The 23,515-nt window shown below is 33.3% G+C and overlaps 1 protein-coding gene across 1 annotated transcript in view; it reads right to left on the minus strand.

The window, feature by feature from the left end:
- LOC106457954 (nephrin-like) overlaps positions 1 to 23,515 on the minus strand; it is a 73,979-nt gene that overhangs the window by 6,095 nt on the left and 44,369 nt on the right. The window contains exons 3-18 of the mRNA XM_022384047.1: positions 19,683 to 19,804; positions 19,458 to 19,515; positions 16,302 to 16,454; positions 15,802 to 15,969; positions 13,836 to 14,126; positions 11,942 to 12,153; positions 11,256 to 11,343; positions 10,886 to 11,022; positions 9,317 to 9,470; positions 8,742 to 8,800; positions 7,855 to 8,098; positions 5,979 to 6,131; positions 3,828 to 4,136; positions 3,366 to 3,641; positions 3,242 to 3,301; positions 2,658 to 2,834 (exon numbers count right to left, since the gene is read on the minus strand). Of these exons, the coding sequence (XP_022239755.1) occupies positions 2,658 to 2,834; positions 3,242 to 3,301; positions 3,366 to 3,641; positions 3,828 to 4,136; positions 5,979 to 6,131; positions 7,855 to 8,098; positions 8,742 to 8,800; positions 9,317 to 9,470; positions 10,886 to 11,022; positions 11,256 to 11,343; positions 11,942 to 12,153; positions 13,836 to 14,126; positions 15,802 to 15,969; positions 16,302 to 16,454; positions 19,458 to 19,515; positions 19,683 to 19,804 (2,661 nt within the window). The remainder of the gene's footprint in view (positions 1 to 2,657; positions 2,835 to 3,241; positions 3,302 to 3,365; positions 3,642 to 3,827; positions 4,137 to 5,978; positions 6,132 to 7,854; positions 8,099 to 8,741; positions 8,801 to 9,316; positions 9,471 to 10,885; positions 11,023 to 11,255; positions 11,344 to 11,941; positions 12,154 to 13,835; positions 14,127 to 15,801; positions 15,970 to 16,301; positions 16,455 to 19,457; positions 19,516 to 19,682; positions 19,805 to 23,515) is intronic.

Here is a 23,515-nt window from a genome sequence, read left to right on the forward strand (position 1 = left end):
CTGTGCTCTAATTAACCCGTTCCTTTAAAACTGTTTCGTAAGTTTCATTGTGCTCTAATTAACCCGTTCCTTTAAAAGCGTTTCATAAGTTTCACTGTGCTATAATTAACTCGTTCCTTTAAAAAGCGTTTCGGAAATTTCGACTGTGTTGAGTTGTATCTTTGAAAGGTCATTATAAACACTGTCACATGGCAGCCCACATCTAGTCCGAAGACCACTTATCAAAAATACAATAAAAAAAGCATGCTTCAGTGGTTCTCAGAGCAAAAAGTGTAGAAAATAAACAACAGGAAACATATGATATGGTCTGGTGAGTCGTGTTTTACTCTTTTTTGTGTTGACGGAGAACACTGATCCTGTTTTTAATGTTCAGACAGTACAAGTTGGAGGTGTTGTAATGGTGTAAGGACTGTTCTCGTGGCAAATGTTGCACCCATCAAGTTCTTAAGTAGGGCGAATGACATTCAGAGTATACATAATCTTTGTCGTCATTCATTTCCACCTCACAATGCCGAATTTTATTACTGATGGAGAGTGACTCTTCCTACACACTTTTACAACAATCGACTGGGTAAATATTGTCCGAAGGCATTTCTAAAAATATGAATGACGTTTTCTTAGCTACCAGCATTTGCGAAATAAGCTTGAATGCCACATTCGCCACCATTTTTCAGGATATTTGTTAACCAGTTACAAATTATATCCATCGATAAAATGATGAAAATACATAAACACATGTTACACACTGTTTGGTATTTTGTGTAGTTCTATCCACAGCGAATCTAGGCTAAAGGTGGTTCATCTCAATGTTGCCCTGGAAGGGGGGGGTTATTCAAATAAAGTGATTATATTTTAGAGAACATTAATGACGTGTTAGAAGAAGGAGGGACAAAAACAAACATATAGGTTTATGTGCTTTGGTGTACTTACTCTGAGAAAGTTTGGACAGTCTCCGCAACACTTACATAAGCAGCATGCAGGAAAAAAGAATAAATCAAGTGGGCAGATATATTTTTTCTTCTACAATGAAAATTTCCAGCAACAACCATGTACATGTAAACTTCATTTTTTATCATTGCTTTTAATTACCAACATTTTTATACCACAAGGCTCTTGAGTTTTTAATTATGCCAATTCTGATTTTTTTCCTCCCCCCCCCCTCTGGCCTTTAGGAAGCAAGATACAGAAAATATTACACCATTGTCTTAAATTACTTTTACATTTTACAACATTCGCCAGAAAAACTAAAAAAAATCGACCAAGAGAAGCAAAGCCAAACTGTGATAAACTGTTTCCATCGTACGTTCTGAACACAACAGCAAATGATAGAGTTAAAACGTTAAATAGGCTTAAAAATACTATAAAAATAAGGGATTCTCGAAAAGGTTCCAACTTGCTATCATAAACACGTCCAACAAATGTCGATCTTCTGGGATTGATATCTACCTGCACGCAATTACGATTTTCCAAATTTAATTCCCAGAGAAACATACTTAAGTCTAAAATGTTGTAAAATATTAGAAATTAGCAAGTTAAAATAGAGTATAATGGAAATCATTTATCGATAGCTACTACAGTTTAAAGAAAGTAATTTAGGCTTATGAATTTAAGATTTTCGTTTTCTATTATTAGTGTTTTTTCAAGAAATGTACTTCGATTGAAAATCACCATTTTTCTTGCTAAATTGCTTGTTTTCTATAGTTATGTAGTGACATAGTGCTATAGCCTTTTTTTAAATTGTTTGTTTGTTATGGATTTCGCGCAAAGCTACTCGAGAGCTATCTGCGCTAGCCGTCCCTAATTTAGCAGTGTAAGACTAGAGGGAAGGCAGCTAGTCATCACTACACACTCTTTTACAACTCTTTTACCAATGAATAGTGGAATTGACCGTCACATTATAATGTCCCCACGGCTGAAATGGCGAACATGTTTGGTGTGACAAGGATTCGAACCCACGACCCGCAGATTGCGAGTCGTGTGCCCTAACCACCTGGCCATGCCGGGCCCTTTTTTTAATATTCGTAGAAATGCTTAAAATGTTTATGTGGTTTCAGCATTTTAATTATTAAGATTAATAAAATTTATCAATATATATTAAGTCCATAACATAACAACCATTTGACTCAAGTTATGGTAAAATGTTTGTTAAAACAATATGAAATTATTTAACAATGATTAATTTCCTCCTGAAAAAGACCGAGTGACACATCTTCGACCAATAATTGCATTTAAGTTTTTTGATAAACCTCTGACTTTGCTCAAAGTTGGGCAACGTAATGTCTTTATAATAACCTTGAAAGAAAAGGCTTAGTTTTACCTATCTTCAGTAATAAAACTTTTCTGGAATAAGTTGCCTTGCCTAAGGATAATTTAAGTAATTAATGTTGACCGAAGAGAAAGATATTTCTCTTGCAATTGAAAAACCATGAGGTAAATGTTACTTACTTTTGATGTGAGTATAAAAATTAGCTGGGTAAATAATCCGAAGTTCAGTAGTGTTTGCATGAAATTCTCCCTTAATAATCAAAGATTCAAAGAAGATCAAGGAAAATGAAGTACAAACATTTGATGAAGAACTATTTTGAAAATTCATCAGCATAGAGGAAAGTACGATTCTCTAGTCTAAATAATTCAAATAGTACACAAACTATAATTACCTTCTTCCAATCTTTTTTTCCTTCTTCGTCGAACGAAACATATGACAAGAATGATGTTGAGTACGAGTAAAAGGGTTCCAACGACCGAAACAGAAATGATGATTATTTGAGGAAGTTCTCCCTTCCCTGACAATACTTCTGTTATTGCCCGCTCCGTTCCGCTGGCGGGAATTTCACCTTTTGATCATGAAAAAAAATGAGGAAAAACAATACAATTAAACTAAGAAGTTGGTAAATTATTTCTTTGTAAGTAAACAAGATCCGTATTAACAACATCAATTAAATTTCGCGAGGAATCATAAACGCGCCATTAAATGAATATGGGGGGGGGGTTATATTGATTCATCCTGATATATTAAGTTTATCTAATTTGAAAAACTAAGGTATAACACATTATTAGTAATCCAGGTTTGAAGCAAGAAAAAAATAGTTCATAAACTTGTCGCAGAACTTTAAAAAATCGACACAATAGAACACAGCAAAATTAGTGGTCGCAAGATGAAATTTAACACTGTCGTAGAAAGTTATTGTAATTCGCGCTGAAATTATATTAGCGGTCTATAGCAATATCATGGACTACTTACTTGATGTCTTAGCTTTTAATATGTCAGTTGTATACTCGCTGAAGCCCAACTCGTTGTAATTATATTAGCAGTCTATAGCAATATCATGGACTACTTACTTGATGTCTTAGCTTTTAATATGTCAGTTGTATACTCGCTGAAGCCCAACTCGTTGTAATTATATTAGCAGTCGCTTGAATGCTAAAGGTATACTCTAAACCTGCAGCTAACCCTGAAACAGTATACATCGTAGAATTAGGAGGATACACGTCTGCATACTGGAACGCCTCGTAGTCGGTTTTCTTGTAACGAATTCTATAGGCCTGAGAGTGTCCTCCATCAAAACCAGGAATCCAACTCAGCAACACGGAATTATGAGTGACATTCAAGATTTTTACAGCGACAGGTGGATCAGGGTGACCTGTATAATAATAACCGAAAAAAAATAACAAGTCTAGAATATTCTGTAAGGGGGTGGGGTGAGTAACGACAACACTATTCGAATAAGAATTTATTGTTTACCCGAAACGGGTATATGTTAAGATTTATCTTATACTCATCACTACGACTGCTTCTATTATTTTAAAACGAAAAGAAATGGACATACTTGTTAAATCCAGATTAATCTTCGTGCTATCGAAACCTAATTCATTCCTGGCCACACATTCATACAGCCCATAGTCATGACTTTTCACATCTTTTACTTGGAGAACGCTTTCCCATGTAATTAAGTCAACCATTAACGTTTCGGTTTCGTATTTTTTGGGTTTGGTGTCGCTATCGATGGTGGCGCCCTCTCGTGACCACGTAAAAGTAATGTTTGGTGCCCCTTCGGCTCTGCACATAATATTAGCGGTTTCACCCTTTTCACTGGCAGCCTTCCTTAGAGGTGGCGATCGGTCAATGATGGGTTTGTCTAGTAAGATGATCAAATACTTTACTTATTTCATCACAAAAGCATATCAAGGAAATACGTAGCTCATAAGCCTTAAGTTACTTTCCATCAGTACTATCTGATTACAATAGAGCAAAATCTGGTTAATGTTACTGTTCTTTGAAAGATTACAAAAATAATTATAATATACTTATTGTAAACGTTAGCACTAAATACTGCACGGTTATTAATTATTCTTTTTTATCTTACACAAGGTATCTTTAAGGCTTTTAAATATTTTTGCTTTCTCTCATCCTTAAGTCAAAACAATTAAGATTCTTACATCAACAGGAATCAGATGGTTGTCGTTCATCTAAAGATCTAGAAAATAGTTCTGTTTAAACTTTGAAGGCGACAAAAATACTATTACTCTTCAGTATCGTTAGCAATATTAGAAGTGTAATTAGCAGCCTAAGTCTTAATTAATTATTAATTAATTAATAATTAACAAGGTGAAGAGAGTCGTCGTGGACTGCCTAGTTTCCAAAATGAACAAGGTTTGTAATGCGGAAGAAGCTAAGAAGAAGGAAAAAAGATGTATCACTAAAACCATCCGTACATTTGGAAGTTTAATAATGGAGATAAACATTAAGAATAAACAGAAATAAAATTTCTAACATATAGATATATATTCTCCTATGTCAGAGGTCTCTCTGAAAACACACAGATATATTCTCCTACGTCAGAGGTCTTTCTTAAAATACACAGAGAATACATAAAGTCATAACGGTATACAGAAGCCACAGCATAATACGATCGCAGCTAGTGCACAACAAACCACATAAAAACGTAATGTAGAGGAAAACACCATTTATAATATCCACTATTAATATGGATTCCAATACATCGGAGAAACAAAAAGAAAAGACCAATTCAGAAAAGTAACAGAGTTCAAGACTATCTTTGTTTTATTTGTTTGTTTGTTTGAAGTAAAGCACAAAGCTACACAATGGGCTATCTGTGCTCTGTCCACCACGGGTATCGAAACCCGGTTTCTAGCGTTGTAAGTCCGCAGACATATCGCTGTGCCACTGGGGGGGGGGGCGCAAGACTTTACAATAACATATCATATCAGAGAATAAGACCATGAAATAAACTGGAATATTACTACAATAATCGAATATGAATCACATATAAGAATATTACACCCAGTAAACCTAGCACAGTAAAATCTGGATACCTCTCTTTTGAAAAGTGGGATAAAACTAATTAGTAATTAGTATTTAGTTATATGAGAAATAATGAAGCATAGTCAGTAATTAATAAATAGGCTTGGATGTCCGTATAGGCTACTAATCATGATAATGACTGATATCTGATTGACACAATATTGCCGTAAGTACTAGTATTTATGAATTTAATGTTCTGACTTTTAAAATAACATGCCATTTCGGTTACTAACATATAATCTCGGTAACCTGCATTCGAAAAGACGGCGAATAAAGGGGAAATTCATGTTGTTTGATGATAATAATTACATTAACCAAAGTCCAACGAATTGTTTGATGATAACAATTACATTAACCAAAGTCCAACGAATTGTTTGATGATAACAATTACATTAACCAAAGTCCAACGAATTGTTTGATGATAATAATTACATTAACCAAAGTCCAACGAATTGTTTGATGATAATAATTACATTAACCAAAGTCCAACGAATTGTTTGATGATAATAATTACATTAACCAAAGTCCAACGAAAATAAAGATGAATTTCTTATAATGTTTTCACTTCATATTTAGTAGTGTCAGGAAACCTAGGTCTTTAATTTACAAAGACAGCTAAAATAAAAAGAAAAACCTTTGAAAATTGAATGCATACGTTTTACCACTAAATGGGAGGTTTTAACATCCTTCTCTCCAATATCATTGTTTGCCACACATTCAAACTCTCCTGAGTCTTCTCGGGACACATTGTAGACAGTCAAGAACGATCGGCCATCTTCTAATGATTGCTTAGTACGACGTTTGTTTACTTGTATGTTATATTTCAGACCCAGCGTCCATAACCAAAGTTACCGAAGTCACTATGGTGGATCACAGTGCCAATGCTTACCTAGAATGTGTGGCGGATGCCAATCCTTTGACAGACAATGTTATCACTTGGCGCAGAAGTGATTTTGACATGAATTTTCAGACAAGCCAGAATTTTACACATCCCCATCAGAAACATTCGATATCATAGAAGGAGAATCTACTTTTATCAATTTGACCGCTAGGGGAAACCCTGACATCATTACCTACGCTTGGACAAAGGATGGAAACCCTCTAGCCGATATTGAAACAAACCAAATCAAATATTCCGGAGTTTTTTCAAATGGTCCAATCATAAATGTCACCAATGTTGAAAGAACTGATGCTGGTACTTTTAAATGTGAGGCTACCAATGATGAAGGAACGTCAGAGATCACTATTGTCCTTAATGTTCAATGTAAGTACTTTTGAATAGTAGAAGTTTGACTGTGGGCTATAACTGTGCGTATTTAGTTGTATATATTCTTTACGCGTGCACTGATAATTATCGATCCAGTCAAGAAGTGGTCTTCGCTTATAACGTATACACTTAGAGAGTTTGTTCCCGCCATTATTGCGTTTATAACTTACACGTATTGAAATAAAACTGGATAAGAGAATGCGACTCGCCATGGAATTAGATCGTTATTAACACTTTGACTTGTAATATAAAGCAGAGCTAGAACTGTTTATAAGCACAGATAAGGAACACCTGTAAACCCTTATTTTTGAACATCAGATATTACTGACAAAAACATGTATGCATAAGATATTACTGACAAAAACATGCATGCATAAGATATTACTGACAAAAACATGTATGCATAAGATATTACTGACAAAAACATGTATGCATCAGATATTACTGACAAAAACATTTGCGATTAACAAGAAAACAATATTTCGTCGTATAAATGCTAACAATTACACTTGTGAATGTCACTAAACAACAGATAAAATACTGAATATTCGATCATTTGTGATGTTGTTAAAATGCCAAAGATTTTACTGAAATTATAAAAATTAAAAGATAAGACTAAACTACACGTTTTTAAAGGATAATTTAATGAATGGAGTTGGGAAAAATCATTGGTTCGATTAAAAAAAAAAACTTTGATTTTTCCTTCAAAACTTGTAGATTAAAATATATTCTTTATCCAGCTATTAGTATCTCAATCTGTTAGTTTTTCTGTGCATTTGGCACAGGTACTCAAAGCGTGTCACAGTTTGTGATATCTTTATATTAACGTAAATGACTATACAGACTACATTTTTTGCCATGTTATTGTTTTTTTTTTCACTTTCCCTTACATTTCAAATGTCAAATAAATAACTTTACAATAATGTATCAGAAAATGTACATTTAGCAGTATAGTTTAAAGTAAAGCTGAACTTAGATAATAAATGCTGTGCTTTGAGAAATATTGATCCAAAGAGAGGTTAGTAACAAACCGTTTCACTAACTTCACACATTCATTCTTCATGGCAACGATAGTGTAACAGTGAATACAAGAAAAAGAATCGGTAACCATTCCATGTTTAAGCCTGACTGACCAAAAAGATGGTCAAAAGTCAAGCTGCCAAAGCGTTATGGTTGGTAAAGATAAATTTTATTTTGTTGTTGCGTCGTAGAACTGTTATCACAGACGCTGAAATCATACATAACAAGAACATTCACCACTTACACATTACGTTCAGAGTAACAGCATTGTGTACGCTTCTCTCTAACACTTCGTTCGTTGCTTGACAAGTGTACCGTGCCCCATTGTCTTCTGATGTTACATTTAATTGTAATTGGTTTCTTGTCGACTTGCCACCGTGAGAGGCATCCGAAAAGCCCTTTGGTGTACCTTGAATAAGAAACCCGTCACGCCACCAGGTGATGATAGAAGCTGGATTACTAGTGGCAGATTCACAAATAAGCTTCACCTGAAAAATAAAATAAAAATTCCTGTCAAATATTTTAAATTACAATAGAACTCAATCACCGACACAATACGTAAAACCTATAATTACAAATGATGAATGCTTTATGTTAAACTTTTCTTCACATTCGAAACGTTAAACAAATCATTTTGCAATAAATTAGCAGCAAACATGATCCCGTTACGAGTTTTAAAACTTAAAGTACACTCAATTATAGAGTTTTGTAAAAAATAACATTCTTTATGGGGATTTAGAAACAAAATAATGTGAGCGTTATTTTTTGAAACAAATCATGCCTTTTTCTTGTTATAACGGTAGCAGAAAACATGATTTTTATACGAGTTGGTAAAAAATAATTGTCTTTATTCTGAAATAACGTGGACGTTTTTTTAATACAAATCATGCCTTTTTTCGTTTTTATAAAATAGCAAAAATATAATTTTTATAACAGTTTTAAAACTTAAAGCCCTCTCAACTACAGAGTTTGGTAAAAAATAATTTTCTTGATGTGGATTTAAAAACAAAATAATGTTGACATTTATTTCTTAACAAATAATGCTTTTCTCTTGTGATGATAACGAAAGAGATTCACAGTTATTTTTATTCATGAGACGACTACAAAATTCAAGCTGAAAAAAAAACTTACTTTTTTACCAGCTTTCGGATTTTGGGGTTTTACTTTTATGGTCACTCCAGAAGGTGGAACTGGACAGAAATATAGGAAGTGCTAAGACCTCTCTAGAGATACTACGATATATTATTATTAAGGTCTAGAAATATTTTGCATTTAACGCCATTGCCTCTATATTATTTAAGATTATAAACATTTTTTTTAATTGCGAGAATTTTACAAAAATCCATTAGTTAACTAAGTGTAGCAAAATCAGTAGTAACGTTGCCAGTATTTAATCGTCTATTATAAATATGAGGAATATTTAAATCAAAAGACAAGAAAACAATGAACATTTTCATGCGATTAATATTTTAAACAAAATCTAAAGAAAAAATTAATGATGGTAAAATTGAGCCTGGTGTTATATTTTTCGACGTCGTATTAGATCAATAAAATAATATTTTCTAAATATTTCTATATACATAACAAGGTATCGGAAAAAAAAGAACAAAAACTTTTCAGACTTGCGTGCGTCTTTAGATCACTCTTTAAATGTGAGATGTAAAAAGCTGTACGATGGAGTGCAGTTTCACAAAATCATAACTTACAGTAAACAGTCAGTTTAATCTTAGCGACGAGAGGTTCGTCTGTGGCTGAGTTATCAGCTTCGCAACGGAATTCTGCACCATTGTCGCTTTCTTTGGTTTCTATAGAAACTTCGCTGTTGACGACATTACCGTTCGTCAAGGTAACTGATTTTACCTATTTCAAACCATTAAAAACTACTCAGGAGAAACGCTTACAACAACAACAAACGAATATGTTTTATAATTCCAGAAATACGTAATCTATCTTGGTATGGAATTGGTTAAGCAGATTAATCACAAGATCTTTAAGGTTTCTAATACTAATTAAAATATTAAAAAATGATAGCCAAACTCCATTGATTGAATCTGAAATGTTAATTATTTAATACTAAACCATTTTATTTTTAAGCGATGGATTTCAGTGATCAATCTTTCTGTCATCAGAAATGCCATGCATTTCCTTAAAAGTATAATATTATTAGTAATAAACAATTAAATATTTTTAAATATAGTAACAATTTCCTTTAGACACCTGTATTAACAGGTTTGAGTACTTTAGTGGACTGCAAATGAAGAAGACCTCAGTATAGAAGCCGAAACGTCGTCTCTCTTCCTTCCAACAGTTCATTAAACTTCTCAAACCTACTACGTATACTCTGTCTAAAGTTCTACTTTAAAAACACCTGTATTAGCATCTAATAAACCTAAAGACATTAAACTATCCTTAGTGATATTTGGCTAATAATTATAATAATATCTAATCATGACGAGCTTCAAGCTGAGAATAAGTGATAAACACCAACATTATACCTTTGAATAAGTGATAAACACCAACATTATACCTTTGAATAAGTGATAAACACCAACATTATACCTTTGAGTAAGTGATAAAAAGCAACATTATACCTTTAAATAAGTGATAAACACCAACATTATACCTTTAAATAAGTGATAAAAAGCAACATTATACCTTTAAATAAGTGATAAACACCAACATTATACCTTTAACTAAGTGATAAACACCAACATTATACCTTTAAGTGATAAACACCAACATTATACCTTTGAGTAAGTGATAAAAGCAACATTATATCTTCGTATAAGTGATAAACACCAACATTATACCTTTAAGTGATAAACACCAACATTATACCTTTGAGTAAGTGATAAAAGCAACATTATATCTTCGTATAAGTAATAAACACCAACATTATACCTCTGAATAAGTGATAAACACCAACATTATACCTTTAAGTGATAAACACCAACATTATACCTTTGAGTAAGTGATAAAAGCAACATTATATCTTCGTATAAGTGATAAACACTAACATTATACCTTTAACTAAGTGATAAACACCAATATTATACCTTTAAAGAAGTGATAAACACCAACATTATACCTTTAAATAAGTGATAAACACCAACATTATACCTTTGAATAAGTAATAAACACCAACATTATACCTCTGAATAAGTGATAAACACCAACATTATACCTTTAAGTGATAAACACCAACATTATACCTTTGAGTAAGTGATAAAAGCAACATTATATCTTCGTATAAGTGATAAACACCAATATTATACCTTTTGATCTCCTCTGAACCACTTCAAAGTAGGAAGAGGGTTCCCGCCGTTACAAACACACGTTATCCGCTGAAGCTCTCCAGCTCGAATCGACTTCCCTTCAGTGTAACCAAGAATGGTAGGAGGGTCAGGGGGATCTAATGGGGATTTAAGAATTAGATAATATAATTAGCTTAAAAGGACGTTTATTTTTTTGTAATTAGGAGTTCTGGAAATAAACAACTAACTAGAACATATCAAATTAAAGCTTGGATTATTTCTAAATCGATAAATAAACAATGGAAATTACATTTGGAAGGCTAAAAGTTGAATCTACTTATACAACCAACTTCTTAATACACAATACTAAAATCTAGAATTTGTAACTTACACAAAATGCTCAGAACATGGGATTCCACCATTGTCTCTCCTAGTTCTTTGTTTACAGTAAAACATTGAAATATCTTTGATCCTCGGTCCTGCCAGTATAAAATGTTATCATTTAAAGCATTGCAAGTTCAAGTCACACAAAATGTAAGTTAGGAAAAAGTAGTACATGTTACAATCACAGTTAAAGAAAAATAAACCATTAATATTGTTTGTTTGTTTTTGGAATTTCGCGCAAAGATACACGAGGGTTATCTGCGCTAGCCGTCCCTAATTTAGCAGTGTAAGACTGGCAGCTAGTCATCACCACCCACCGCCAACTCTTGGGCTACTCTTTTACCAACGAATAGTGGGATTGATCGTAACATTATAACGCCCCCACGGCTGAAAGGGCGAGCATGTTTGGTGGGACGGGGATTCGAACCCGCGACCCTTAGATTGCGAGTCGAGCGCCCTAACCACTTGGCCATGCCAGGCCCATTAATAATGACTGAAATAAATTTTGATTTTCAAATTCAATGTATTATCATTTATAATGTAATTGTTCCTACCGTTTGTAAACACATAATAATAATACTTTTTAAGAATTATCTGTATTTAATTTTCTGCCTAATGCAATAGCTGCAGTGTAGTTTTGATAAAAAAATAATAACGATGGTATGAAAACTTCCCGGGGGAACGACATAATACCTGTGACCTAATGATGACAGTAATGTTAGACCTAGTTGTCCACCCCCCGTCGGGATCGGGTGTAATATAATTTGCTCCTTGCACACGCTGCCCATCTACCAACCAGTTGATTTCAGCTGCTGGATTACTGCGACTCGCCGAACAAGTCATAGTGACTGTCTCTCCTGGTTTGGCTTCTTTCGGACCATTAACGGCAACCTCAGAAGGGGGAACTGAAACATTTCAGCACTGTTATAATATGTCTTAAGCAAAATGTCTCAAGATCAGAACACTGAAACACATAACTCTCGTGATACCGGATTTAGTATAAGGTGAAAGTTCAAAACTGGAGTATTTTCAATTTCTATGATGCAATATTTAATATATAAACTTGACTTCAAAAATAGCAATGAAAACTTTACATGTTTACTATGTTTATTGTAGGAGTTTTCAACGATGCAATATTCAATGTATAAACTTGACTTCAAAAATAGCAATGAAAACTTTATATGTTTACTATGTTTATTGTAGGAGTTTTCAACCTGTGGTACTCGTACCCCTGGGTGGTGTGTGTGGAGAACTTTCTGGGGTACCTTATAACCTTTGAAAAATATTAAAAATAAAATAAACCTCATGCTTATTGTTGATTCTCCCTTGAATTATTTATTTTTATATACGTTTATATTAATATAAACTACTCTTATTTAAAAAACAACAACAAATTATATGCGTTAGGGGTACGCCGCTGGCTCAAAGGTCTGACTGGAGTTACGCGGAGTAAAAGGGTTAGGAGCCATTAGCTTATATATGGGCATCTAGCTAGCCAGCTTTAGATTTGTTTGTAGTTAAATATAAAGCTACACAATGGGCTATCTGTGCTGTACCCACCATGGTTAGCGTAACCCTGTGTTTAGTGTTATAAGTCCGCAAACTGATCGCTGTCAACTGGGAGGGAAACTATATCATAAGACGTTCACAGATACCGCTTCAGTAGTTCACAGCATTAAACAACTATTAGTTGGCTGTATGCTCGTATGACGTTTAAAATCACTAAAACCATTTAAAGCAGTGGTTCTTAACCTTTTTTTCTCCATGCCCCACCTCGACACCTTAAAAAATTTGATGCCCCCTTAATAGAAAAATAAATTTGATGTTGAAAAGGTATGATAATATAATGTAAAGTTTATTAATTTACCAAAATTTCACACACAAATTGAAAAAATTTCTTATTGTACCATTTTCAAATTGCCCCCTGTGGGGCGTGCGTCCCACGTTCAGAATCACTGATTTAAATTATACGTGGATCTCCGATACTGCTAGGCTCATTAATGTATTAAGGCACCGAACAATGTATAACAATTTCTCATTACAGTCTTTATATCTATGGATCTTGGTAAGCAGATACAAAACATACGTGTTTTGAATTAATATTAATTAAACATGTTTCCTGCAGAAAAACAATGTGTATCAAAAATTATCATTATATATATATATAAATGATGGCAAACAAATCTGACAAAAACTACATATATTGTGGAATTACTCACTCAGATTAGTTTCTAAACTACGGAAAAATTATAAGTTGTTATGCGAATATTAAATAAATCGCGCTAATTGATACGTTTTAAAATGAAAAAAAAAAAAATGACAAAACATTGTTTGTTTGGTTTATAGGAATACTTTTAATCAGAATATTTTGGATACTTTTAATCGTAATTAAATTAAAGATAATTTTTTACAGTTTCAGATATATTTCACTTATTTGAATTTACTTTTCCACAATATATTAAAAGTTTAAATTGGATTAGCCCTTAACGGATAGGTTGTTTCTCATTGTGTACAAATTTAAAATAATTAAGAGCAACAGAAAAAAAAATATATACGTTCTAAAATGAATTTGGTGCATGAAACGTACATAAAACCGATAGTTTCACAAGAGCATTCGCAGGTTGAGAACTAATGATATTTGATGCCTCGCACCGATAGATGGCGTGATTATCGGATTTGTCTACAACAAACGTGTGCTTGTTAGTTGACTTTCGGCCACTTGTCGTGTAGGAAAAATCAATTTGCTGGTCGTTCTTAAACCAGACAAGTTGGGCTAAAGGATTCCCGCCTCTAGATATGCATGACAATGTTAGCGTATCGCCTGAACGTACGGTCTCACTTTCTTGAAATCCATCAATTGCTGGTGGTCCTGGTGGATCTGTAAAAAAAAATATCAATAATTCTGATTGTGAAAAATAATTTTAAATAATCTAACTTTTGCTTGAGCTCATCATCCACTATAAAATATAAAATAATTTTTACAAAACTGTTGATAAGCGATGCTATTTGTGTTTTGTTTATTCTTCAGGGATAATGAAATTACTAAATAAAATATAGTGATATACTCATTCATTTTGGATGTAAACTAATATAGTTTTATAAGAAAGAAATCTTATAAAAATCTTGCAAAAATGATTTACCAAAAAATATTATTCAGTATTCACTGAAACTTAAATAGTTGTGAAGTAATGGTATACTTCAAAAATGATTTACCAAAAAATATTAGTCAGTATTCACTGAAACGTAAACAGTTGTGAAGTAATGGTATACTTCAAAAATGATTTACCAAAAAATATCAGTCAGTATTCACTGAAACGTAAACAGCTGTGAAGTAATGGTATACTTCAAAAATGATTTACCAAAGAATATTAGTCAGTATTCACTGAAACGTAAATAGTTGTGAAGTAATGGTATACTTCAAAAATGATTTACCAAAAAATATCAGTCAGTATTCACTGAAACGTAAACAGCTGTGAAGTAATGGTATACTTCAAAAATGATTTACCAAAAAATATCAGTCAGTATTCACTGAAACGTAAACAGCTGTGAAGTAATGGTATACTTTAAAAATGATTTACCAAAGAATATTAGTCAGTATTCACTGAAACGTAAACAGTTGTAAGTAATGGTATACTTCAAAAACGAGCTTCAATGAATTGTTTTCATCAAAAGACTAATATGCCAACTGTAACTAGTTAGTTATTTGTTTAATATTACCTAAAACATAATGAATAAAACTATTTAAGTATCAACTTATATAGCAACATTCATAATAATAATTTTGGATAAATATTTCTTTATTGGGCCTAACTGGCTTCCAGTAAAAAGAACTAAATAGCATTTCGACCAGGCTTTATTTATACCATGTCCGGCCGATATAGTGAACTCTAGTATTACGCGAAAGACCTATTCGGCAGCGGCGTGTAGTACAGAAAGGTGTGCGATTTAAACATAAATAATTATGGTATATACTTATTATCGGTCCTCTTGTGATGTTACCCAAATTAGTGACAAAAATATCACACACTTCGCCGGCAGAAGGCGTGATATTCTACAAAAGTGTTTTAAATTAAGGACTTCTACAGGAATTACTAATAAGGTGGTTGGGAAAGAAAAAGCTTAGTTAATTTATATTGATATATATAACACCCAAATATCTATATACATATTCACAAAATTATTAGCACACCAAAACAAACAAAATATATCGATCAGAATTTGTAATTAAGCACAAAGCTACACAATGGGCTATCTGTGCTCTGCCCACCACGGGTATCGAAACCCGAATTCTAGCATTGTAAGTCCACGGACATATCGCTGGGCCACTGGAGGGCATTTGATAGACACATTCAATTCACGCATTAAGTGTTAGTGAGATAATATCTGATACGTTGTTTGATAACGTTCATTTGCGCAGGAATATGATGGATGATTTAACAGTAATTAAACAAGTTTCTCTCTTTCGTGATTCGTGATTCTCTCGTTCGTTAAGTTAAAATTCTTCTAAAGGAATCTATTTAAATGATGCGTCGTTTTTTTTTTTTTTTACTTACACAGGACACTAAGTATCAGGGAGCTTTTTAGCGGTTGGACCAATGCAGGATGAACTGCCTGACATGTATAGATGGCGTTGTTGTCGTCAGGGCTGGGAGTTAGTGTGATGGTACTGATAGTGTTGAATCTCTGATTTTCCCCCTCTTCGGTATCAGTTTCAACATCATCTGAAAAGATAAACATTTGTGAAGAAAAGCATGTTTTTTTTTGTTTGAACCAAACGTACTGATAGTACTACATTACCGAAAGACTCAATATCAAAATATCAAATAATATTCTTCAATTAATAATACAATTAATAATTGTTAATTCTACATTTTTACTGTTTATCTCCACTTTGTAAAACTTCGCAAGTAGAATGTATCACTCATTTCTCCCTTAGTTTCTGCGTATCAGTATTATTATTGCATCATTATCAAAACAGATAATGTATTACAACATTGTTAACATCCACAGATGCAACAACTATACATTAAGACACTGATGTTATCTTTCTCACCTGGTCTGAGCTCTACATCGTTGCGGAACCATTTGATCTCGGCTGCTGGCTTACCACCGGTCACAGTGCATGTAAGACTGAGGGATTGAAACTGGTGAATCTCTATTGTACTGCCGTTAACGTGGTCACTAAAGTTCGCAGAAGTGGGTGGTACTGAAACATGTTTAAAAACAAGGCTCAAACTCCTTTCTATTGTAAACTAACAAGGCTCATACTCCTTTCTATTGTAAACTAACAAGGCTCATACTCCTTTCTATTGTAAACTAACAAAGCTCATACTCCTTTCTATTGTAAACTAACAAGGCTCATACTCCTTTCTATTGTAAACTAACAAGGCTCATATTCCTTTCTATTGTAAACTAACAAGGCTCTTACTCCTTTCTATTGTAAACTAACAAGGCTCTTACTCCTTTCTATTGTAAACTAACAAGGCTCATACTCCTTTCTATTGTAAACTAACAAGGCTCTACTCCTTTCTATTGTAAACTAACAAGGCTCAAACTCCTTTCTATTGTAAACTAACAAGGCTCATACTCCTTTCTATTGTAAACTAACATGGCTCATACTCCTTTCTATTGTACACTAACAAGGCTCATACTCCTTTTTATTGTAAACTAACAAGGCTCTTACTCCTTTCTATTGTAAACTAACAAGGCTCATACTCCTTTCTATTGTAAACTAACAAGGCTCATACTCCTTTCTATTGTAAACTAACAAGGCTCATACTCCTTTCTATTGTAAACTAACAAGGGTCATACTCCTTTCTATTGTAAACTAACAAGGCTCATACTCCTTTCTATTGTAAATTATACTTCCGCATATAAGTCAATTAAATTACAATTGATGATTCAGATATTTAGCTTATGTACAAAATTAGCTTTTCTTTTGAATTTAATTCTAGAAATTTGTTTGTTTGTTTTTCGTAGCAAAGCTACACAATATGCTATCCGCGCTCTATCCACCACGTGGAACTGAACCCCGGATTTTAGCGTTGTAAGTCTGTTCCACCAGGGGAATAGATTTGAAAGAAAATAATTTATATACTCTTGTTTGTAACCTTGCAACTGAACTCTCTGAAAAATACTTAGGAAGCAAATAAAGACATACGTTGCAGAAAATGCTAGTAAAGAAATATAATGTGATAGGTATATTAAAGTTACAAGTCACATTTGCCTTGAATAAAAGATTTTACGGATTAAAATTTCAAAAAAAAAAGATGGCAAAAAGGAATTCAAATGAACACCGAGAGAGTTAATTTTTTTAAATCACCGATAGAAAATGATATCCACAAAAAAACATGAGGTAATAGATTTAAAAATATCAACCAATTAAAGATAACCTAGCCGTATAACAAACTTTTTTTTTTTAAATAATGATAACGTAAAGAAAGTGAAAACAAACCAGCTGGAGAAAAAAACCTTTGTTGTTATAACATTTGACTGAAAGCTTTGGGAAACGAAGAGTTTTAGTAAAATCAATACGTTACTTTTAGTCTACATACTCCCTCAGTAAAGTGGCCAACTTGTATGGAAACTTATATAATGGCGTAATACGATAAATAAAAAAGAAAGAAATACACTTTTCAAAAGCATCACTGAAAGACGTATTTTTTTTTCTCTCTAAGAATCTCTTTGGGAAATGCCCAACACGTACTTAGAATAATGGAAGAAAAAAAAACAACAACACACGAACGATCTTTATGAGAATGTTTTCAGGTGTGTAACAAGCGAGGGTTGTACTGGAACACAAAACTCGATAGGTATTCTGAGTAACAAGGAGCTTAATAGTTTTCTATTAAAGGCAGCCACTACTTGGGGTATCTGTGGTTAACGGTTGTTATCTTCCAGTTTTTTTTTTTTAGAGCATGGTTGTCCAACCTTGAAGTAATGTAGGAGTAAGTGATTAGAAATGGAAACATTCGAGGTTCAACTTTTTAAACTTCAAATATAAATTATCGTTCAACAAGTCTTTAAGTCAAGAGCACTATATTTCTGTTTTCCGCTTACTAAATGCTGTGTTAGGGGGCCGGATAAGATTAGCTAGGGGAATAGATGCGGCCCACTAACTTGAGGACACAGTATTGGAATAAAACTTTGTAAGTTAATCTTGGTGTGACGTGGTTAGTTAGTTTGTTTGTTTTTAATTATGCACAAAGCTACACAAGGGCTATCTGTGCTCTGCCCATCACGGGTATCGAAACCCGGTTTCTAGCGTTGTAAGTCCGCAGACATACCGCTGTGCCACTGGGGGGGGCTGGTGTAACTTAGATCAAAAAGTTTTCCTTCTCACGATTTGACATCAGTTACAGTAATGGCAGGTAGACTCTGGACGTTACCTCACATTACGCAAATAGGTGTTAAAACGCTTGAGGAAATTGTAGGTTATCTCATATGTTAAGTAATTTTGTTTGGCATATACGGTTCATTAAGAAACTCGAATTATGTTCGAGCACGAACCTATTTCATATTTTCATGTAGACGAAGAAACGATGTATCTTATATTATCGAGGACTCTTAACTAAGGATTTATGAAGTTTATTTCTGTCTTGTTAGCGGCTAATCTTCCTGAAGAGAGTCGTGAAGATCTGGCAGTAAATCAGATGACTAACAACTCACAAGCGAACAAAGTCTTTCATCAGCAGTGAAATCATGAGGGTATTTTTAAACACCCACTCTGGAAACCTGCCACATAGTTATCTGTTGTTAACTTGCTACACCTCAGGTATAGCTTTTTGTATGATAAGTTTTAGTTTGTTTTGAATTTCTCGCAAAGCTATTCGAGGACTATCTGCGCTAGCCGTCCATAATTTAGCAGTAAAGCGAAGGCAGCTAGTCAACATCACCTACCGCCAACTTGTAGGCTACTCTTTTACCAACGAATATTGTGATTGATCATTACATTATAACGCTCCCACGGCTAAAAGGGTGAACATGTTCGGTGTCACGGGGATTCGAACCTGCGACCCTAACCACCGGGCCATGCCAGGCCTCGTAATAAAGAAACGAGGATCATACAAAACTGTTTCTTTTTAACAGTACGCCATGACTGCTGTGGAAATAATTTAGTAAAACAAAGTACAGATATGTAAAAACTAATCTAGTTTTCGCTCAGATACTTTCAAATTAATAGTTATATTTGATGAGTTTATATACTTACATAACACAATGAGTAGAGCATTTGCACGGATAGCATGATTGTCCGGAGTTGGCCCTACCTTGAGAGAGAAAAAGAGTCAAATACAAAATCTATATGCACTGATTTTTTTATCATATGTTATATATTTATCTTTAGAAGCTTTGGAACTTATTGGTATTTTATACATACATAAAAAAATATCCTAAAGCTTTTGAGTAGTTTGTAAATATTTATATTGTAGCTCACCTGACACTGATATTCTCCGTCATCTTCTAACTGGGCATTTTCAATCACTAAGTTATGAACTCCTTGATCCGGATCACCTGCCATTCGGTACCTACCGTAGCCAGGTATTGTACGATCAAAACCTAAGGCAAAGTAAAAAAGTGTAAGACAGATATTTCAAGGAAGAGTATGTAAAAACTAAATATTTTATTAGATATCGCAGCAACGAAAACAAAAATCTGGAAAATTCACACATTTATTTGGAAAAGGAATAACTTGAAGGTATGAGTCTCGTGTTAGCGATGAATAACATCATTCAAAAATTCAACAATTTTTCTAAAAATAGGAACTATATCAGATAAGTTTTAAGTTCAAAATCATAAAGATAATAGTGTGAAATTATGAATAAAACAACATATTTTCTTCTGTGTTTACAACAAAGTGAATAGTACCAAAATTCAAACAAAATAGCAAGTAATAAAACAACAAATTTTATTCTGTGTTTACAACAAAGTGAATAGTACCAAAATCAAAACAAAATAGCAAGTAATAAAACAACAAATTTTATTCTGTGTTTACAACAAAGTGAATAGTACCAAAATCAAAACAAAATAGCAAGTAATAAAACAACAAATTTTATTCTGTGTTTACAACAAAGTGAATAGTACCAAAATTAAAACAAAATAGCAAGTAATAAAACAAAGTTGTTGTGTAGAATTTTTCCTCAAAGCTATACAATAACCACCTGTACATAAACCGTCCTTAATTTTGAGCTGATGGACTAGAGGGAAGGCAGCTAGTCAACAGCATCCACTGACAACTCTCGGGCTACTGTTGCCCGAATTAATAACGGGATTTGATTGTCCTAATATGCAGATAATTCGGAACTACTATAAAAGACGATGAGGAAATCTTACAAAATATACTAATAACAGTTAAAAACACAAGTGAACAGATTTGAAATACACTTTAAGTTAAAAAACACAACAAAAAACACCACGATAAACATTTAAGTTGATGTAATAAATGTTGAACAGGTACCAGCGTTCATCTAATTGGAACAGCTAATTAGGGAAGTTGTAAATACAAGTAAGTGATTGAAACATATATGTAGAGACAGTTAGATCATCACCTAATGAAATGAAACATTTAATTATAAAGAAAAAACAAACATTCTACGTTCACTAAATTAAGACTAATGAAAAGTTACATCTGGTCAATAGAAAATTACACGTCATAAGCCTAATCCGCCAGTAAATCAATTAGAAAGAAAAAATTGACAATCAACTGAAAGGAAAATGCGAAAACAATGAAGTAAATAGAAGAGCTGTCTAGAATAAGGAATTGATAATAACCATTGCCAGAAGACAACATACATTCACTTTGAGCATGTAATGGGGCATACAAATCCTCAAAGGTTATATATATATATAGTGCTGACTGGCTATATTGACGGGACAAGAGCACTTGGCAGGCAAAGGCTTAAATGGATGGATAATAGATATCATTAGGTGGATAAAAAAATAAAATTATTACCATGAGAAACAAGAATTTCTTAGCTAACTGAAGGGAAATAGTAGTCAACCTCCAAGTAAAAGAAGAAACTTAAAAGCATCTCCAAAATATTTGATGAATTTAAACAACGTAAAATAAGGGAAAAACAAAAACAATTACAATTGAACAACAAGATTATCAAGCACGTAATTAGAAAATTAAAATGTATCTTGGTGAGAGAGATATTGTTTTTTATGGGAGTAAGGATACACAGCGGTGGATATACATTGATCAGAGAGGTTGTGGGTTGTTCTAATTATTTGAATTGACAGATAACAATCTTTTTCATCTATCTAGTATTCTTTGATCGAAGAGGTAAAGAAAAGAACAAAATAGGAAATTCGATCTTTGAGGTTATGTAACACACATGACTTGTATAGGATCTGGGATATTAATCTTTAGTAATTAATTCTTTGTTCTATTTATAACAACACGTAGTGCAGACACGAATGGTAGCTGAACTGATGTTTTTGGCTTAAACATGCACATTTACTCCTGGCTTAAAACACGCACATTTACTCCTGGCTAAAACACGCACATTTACTCCTGGTTTAAACACGCACATTTACTCCTGGCTTAAACACGCACATTTACTCCTGGCTTAAACACGCACATTTACTCCTGGCTTAAACACGCACATTTACTCCTGGCTTAAACACGCACATTTACTCCTGGCTTAAACACGCACATTTACTCCTAATTTAAACACGCACATTTACTCCTGGCTTAAACACGCACATTTACTTCTAATTTTGAATTGAATCTCCAATTTCAATCCTTGCACGAGATTTGTGATTAGAGTTTAAATATGATAGGCTGTATATTCCCATCGCTGTTGGTTTAGTTTTATAGTTTGTAGCTTAAATACCGATCTAGTACAAGGGAGGATTATTGTTAGTGTTGGTCTGACTGTTAACTAATAAATATATTTGTATACAGTATATATATATATGATATACTGAATGGCACAGTAATCCAGTTTTTTGGGATGAAAACAAATGAAGCTTACTTTAATCTCTTGGATTTTCTTTGTTTCTTTGTTGTTAAGCACAAAGCTACACAATGGGCTATTTGTGTCCACCACGAGTATCGAAACCCAGTTTTAGTGTTATAAGCCTTCGGACTTATCACCGAGCTAGTGTAGGGGGGGGGGGCAAATACCTCTTGGATATTAAATGAATGTGTAATATCACATAATATTGGTGGTTAATTATTAGCACAGTATTTAAATATATCTGTTGTGAATTCGGAACTTGTGGTGCAAATTTTCTAAGAAACCGAGGACTACAGCCTTGTATTAATTACAATAAGCACACACGTGACAAATGTTTTCTAAGTGAAAATACAGCTTCAAATTTAAATTCGTTTGTATAAAAACAATACGCATGTGTTTGTTTTACACACGCATTTTTTTCATATTAGCAAGAAGTATACGATTTACGCTTTTTTTTATATACATCTAAAAAAAGTTATTTGTGATGGTGCCATGCCTCAATACCTGCTTGAAATAAATGTCTAGCGACATTTTGAAAACCCGTTTGTTGACTCATTTCCGTTTTTCTTATTTAATATTTTCACAGTTGACGGGGCATAAAGAAAGTGTCGAACTTAGAACCAAGATGCAGCTCGGAGCATAGGCTTTCTTTATGTACGCTTGCTTGAACATATCGCGCTCCGCCGACCTATTCGGACTGCCATAACAAATGACGTTCGCTTAATAAACCATTTAAGTAGGTGTTTTTCTCCATAATGGCCCCAACCTTTGGTGCTCGGTCACTAGAAACCCCTGTTCTTTGTATGCACGAGCCACGTTTTGTATAACAAAGGAAATCAACTTTATTTTATGTCACTAGACAAAACTATGAGATCACGATGATGTTCTAATTTTATTTGTATATATACTACAATCTCTGAAAGGGTCACAGAACACCGAGAACTGGTGAAAAATCCCAAAATGATTCAAAATGAGATTTCGAAATGAATCTGAATAACTGATTAATAACTAATGATTAACGGAATAAACCAGAGTTTGTAAACGTAGCTCAAGTTGTTGCTTGCACTATGGATTTTTTATGGAGACATATAAATGTGATTTTGTTTCTGTAGTATAGACGACTAGATCAGGATTGATTTTAAGTTAAAAAAAAAGAAGAAAAACGAGTCAGTAGATGTTCAGATAATAAGTAAATTTGGAACCAAACTATTAGTTATATATACAAGTATATAATACACTAAATATATTCATGATAAAATCATAAATAATATTCAACGTTAAACTGATACACAATTAAAAACATTTT

This window comes from Limulus polyphemus, unplaced genomic scaffold (genome assembly GCF_000517525.1).
Source record: "Limulus polyphemus unplaced genomic scaffold, Limulus_polyphemus-2.1.2 Scaffold396, whole genome shotgun sequence".
Classification (NCBI taxonomy): Eukaryota; Metazoa; Arthropoda; class Merostomata; order Xiphosura; family Limulidae; genus Limulus; species Limulus polyphemus.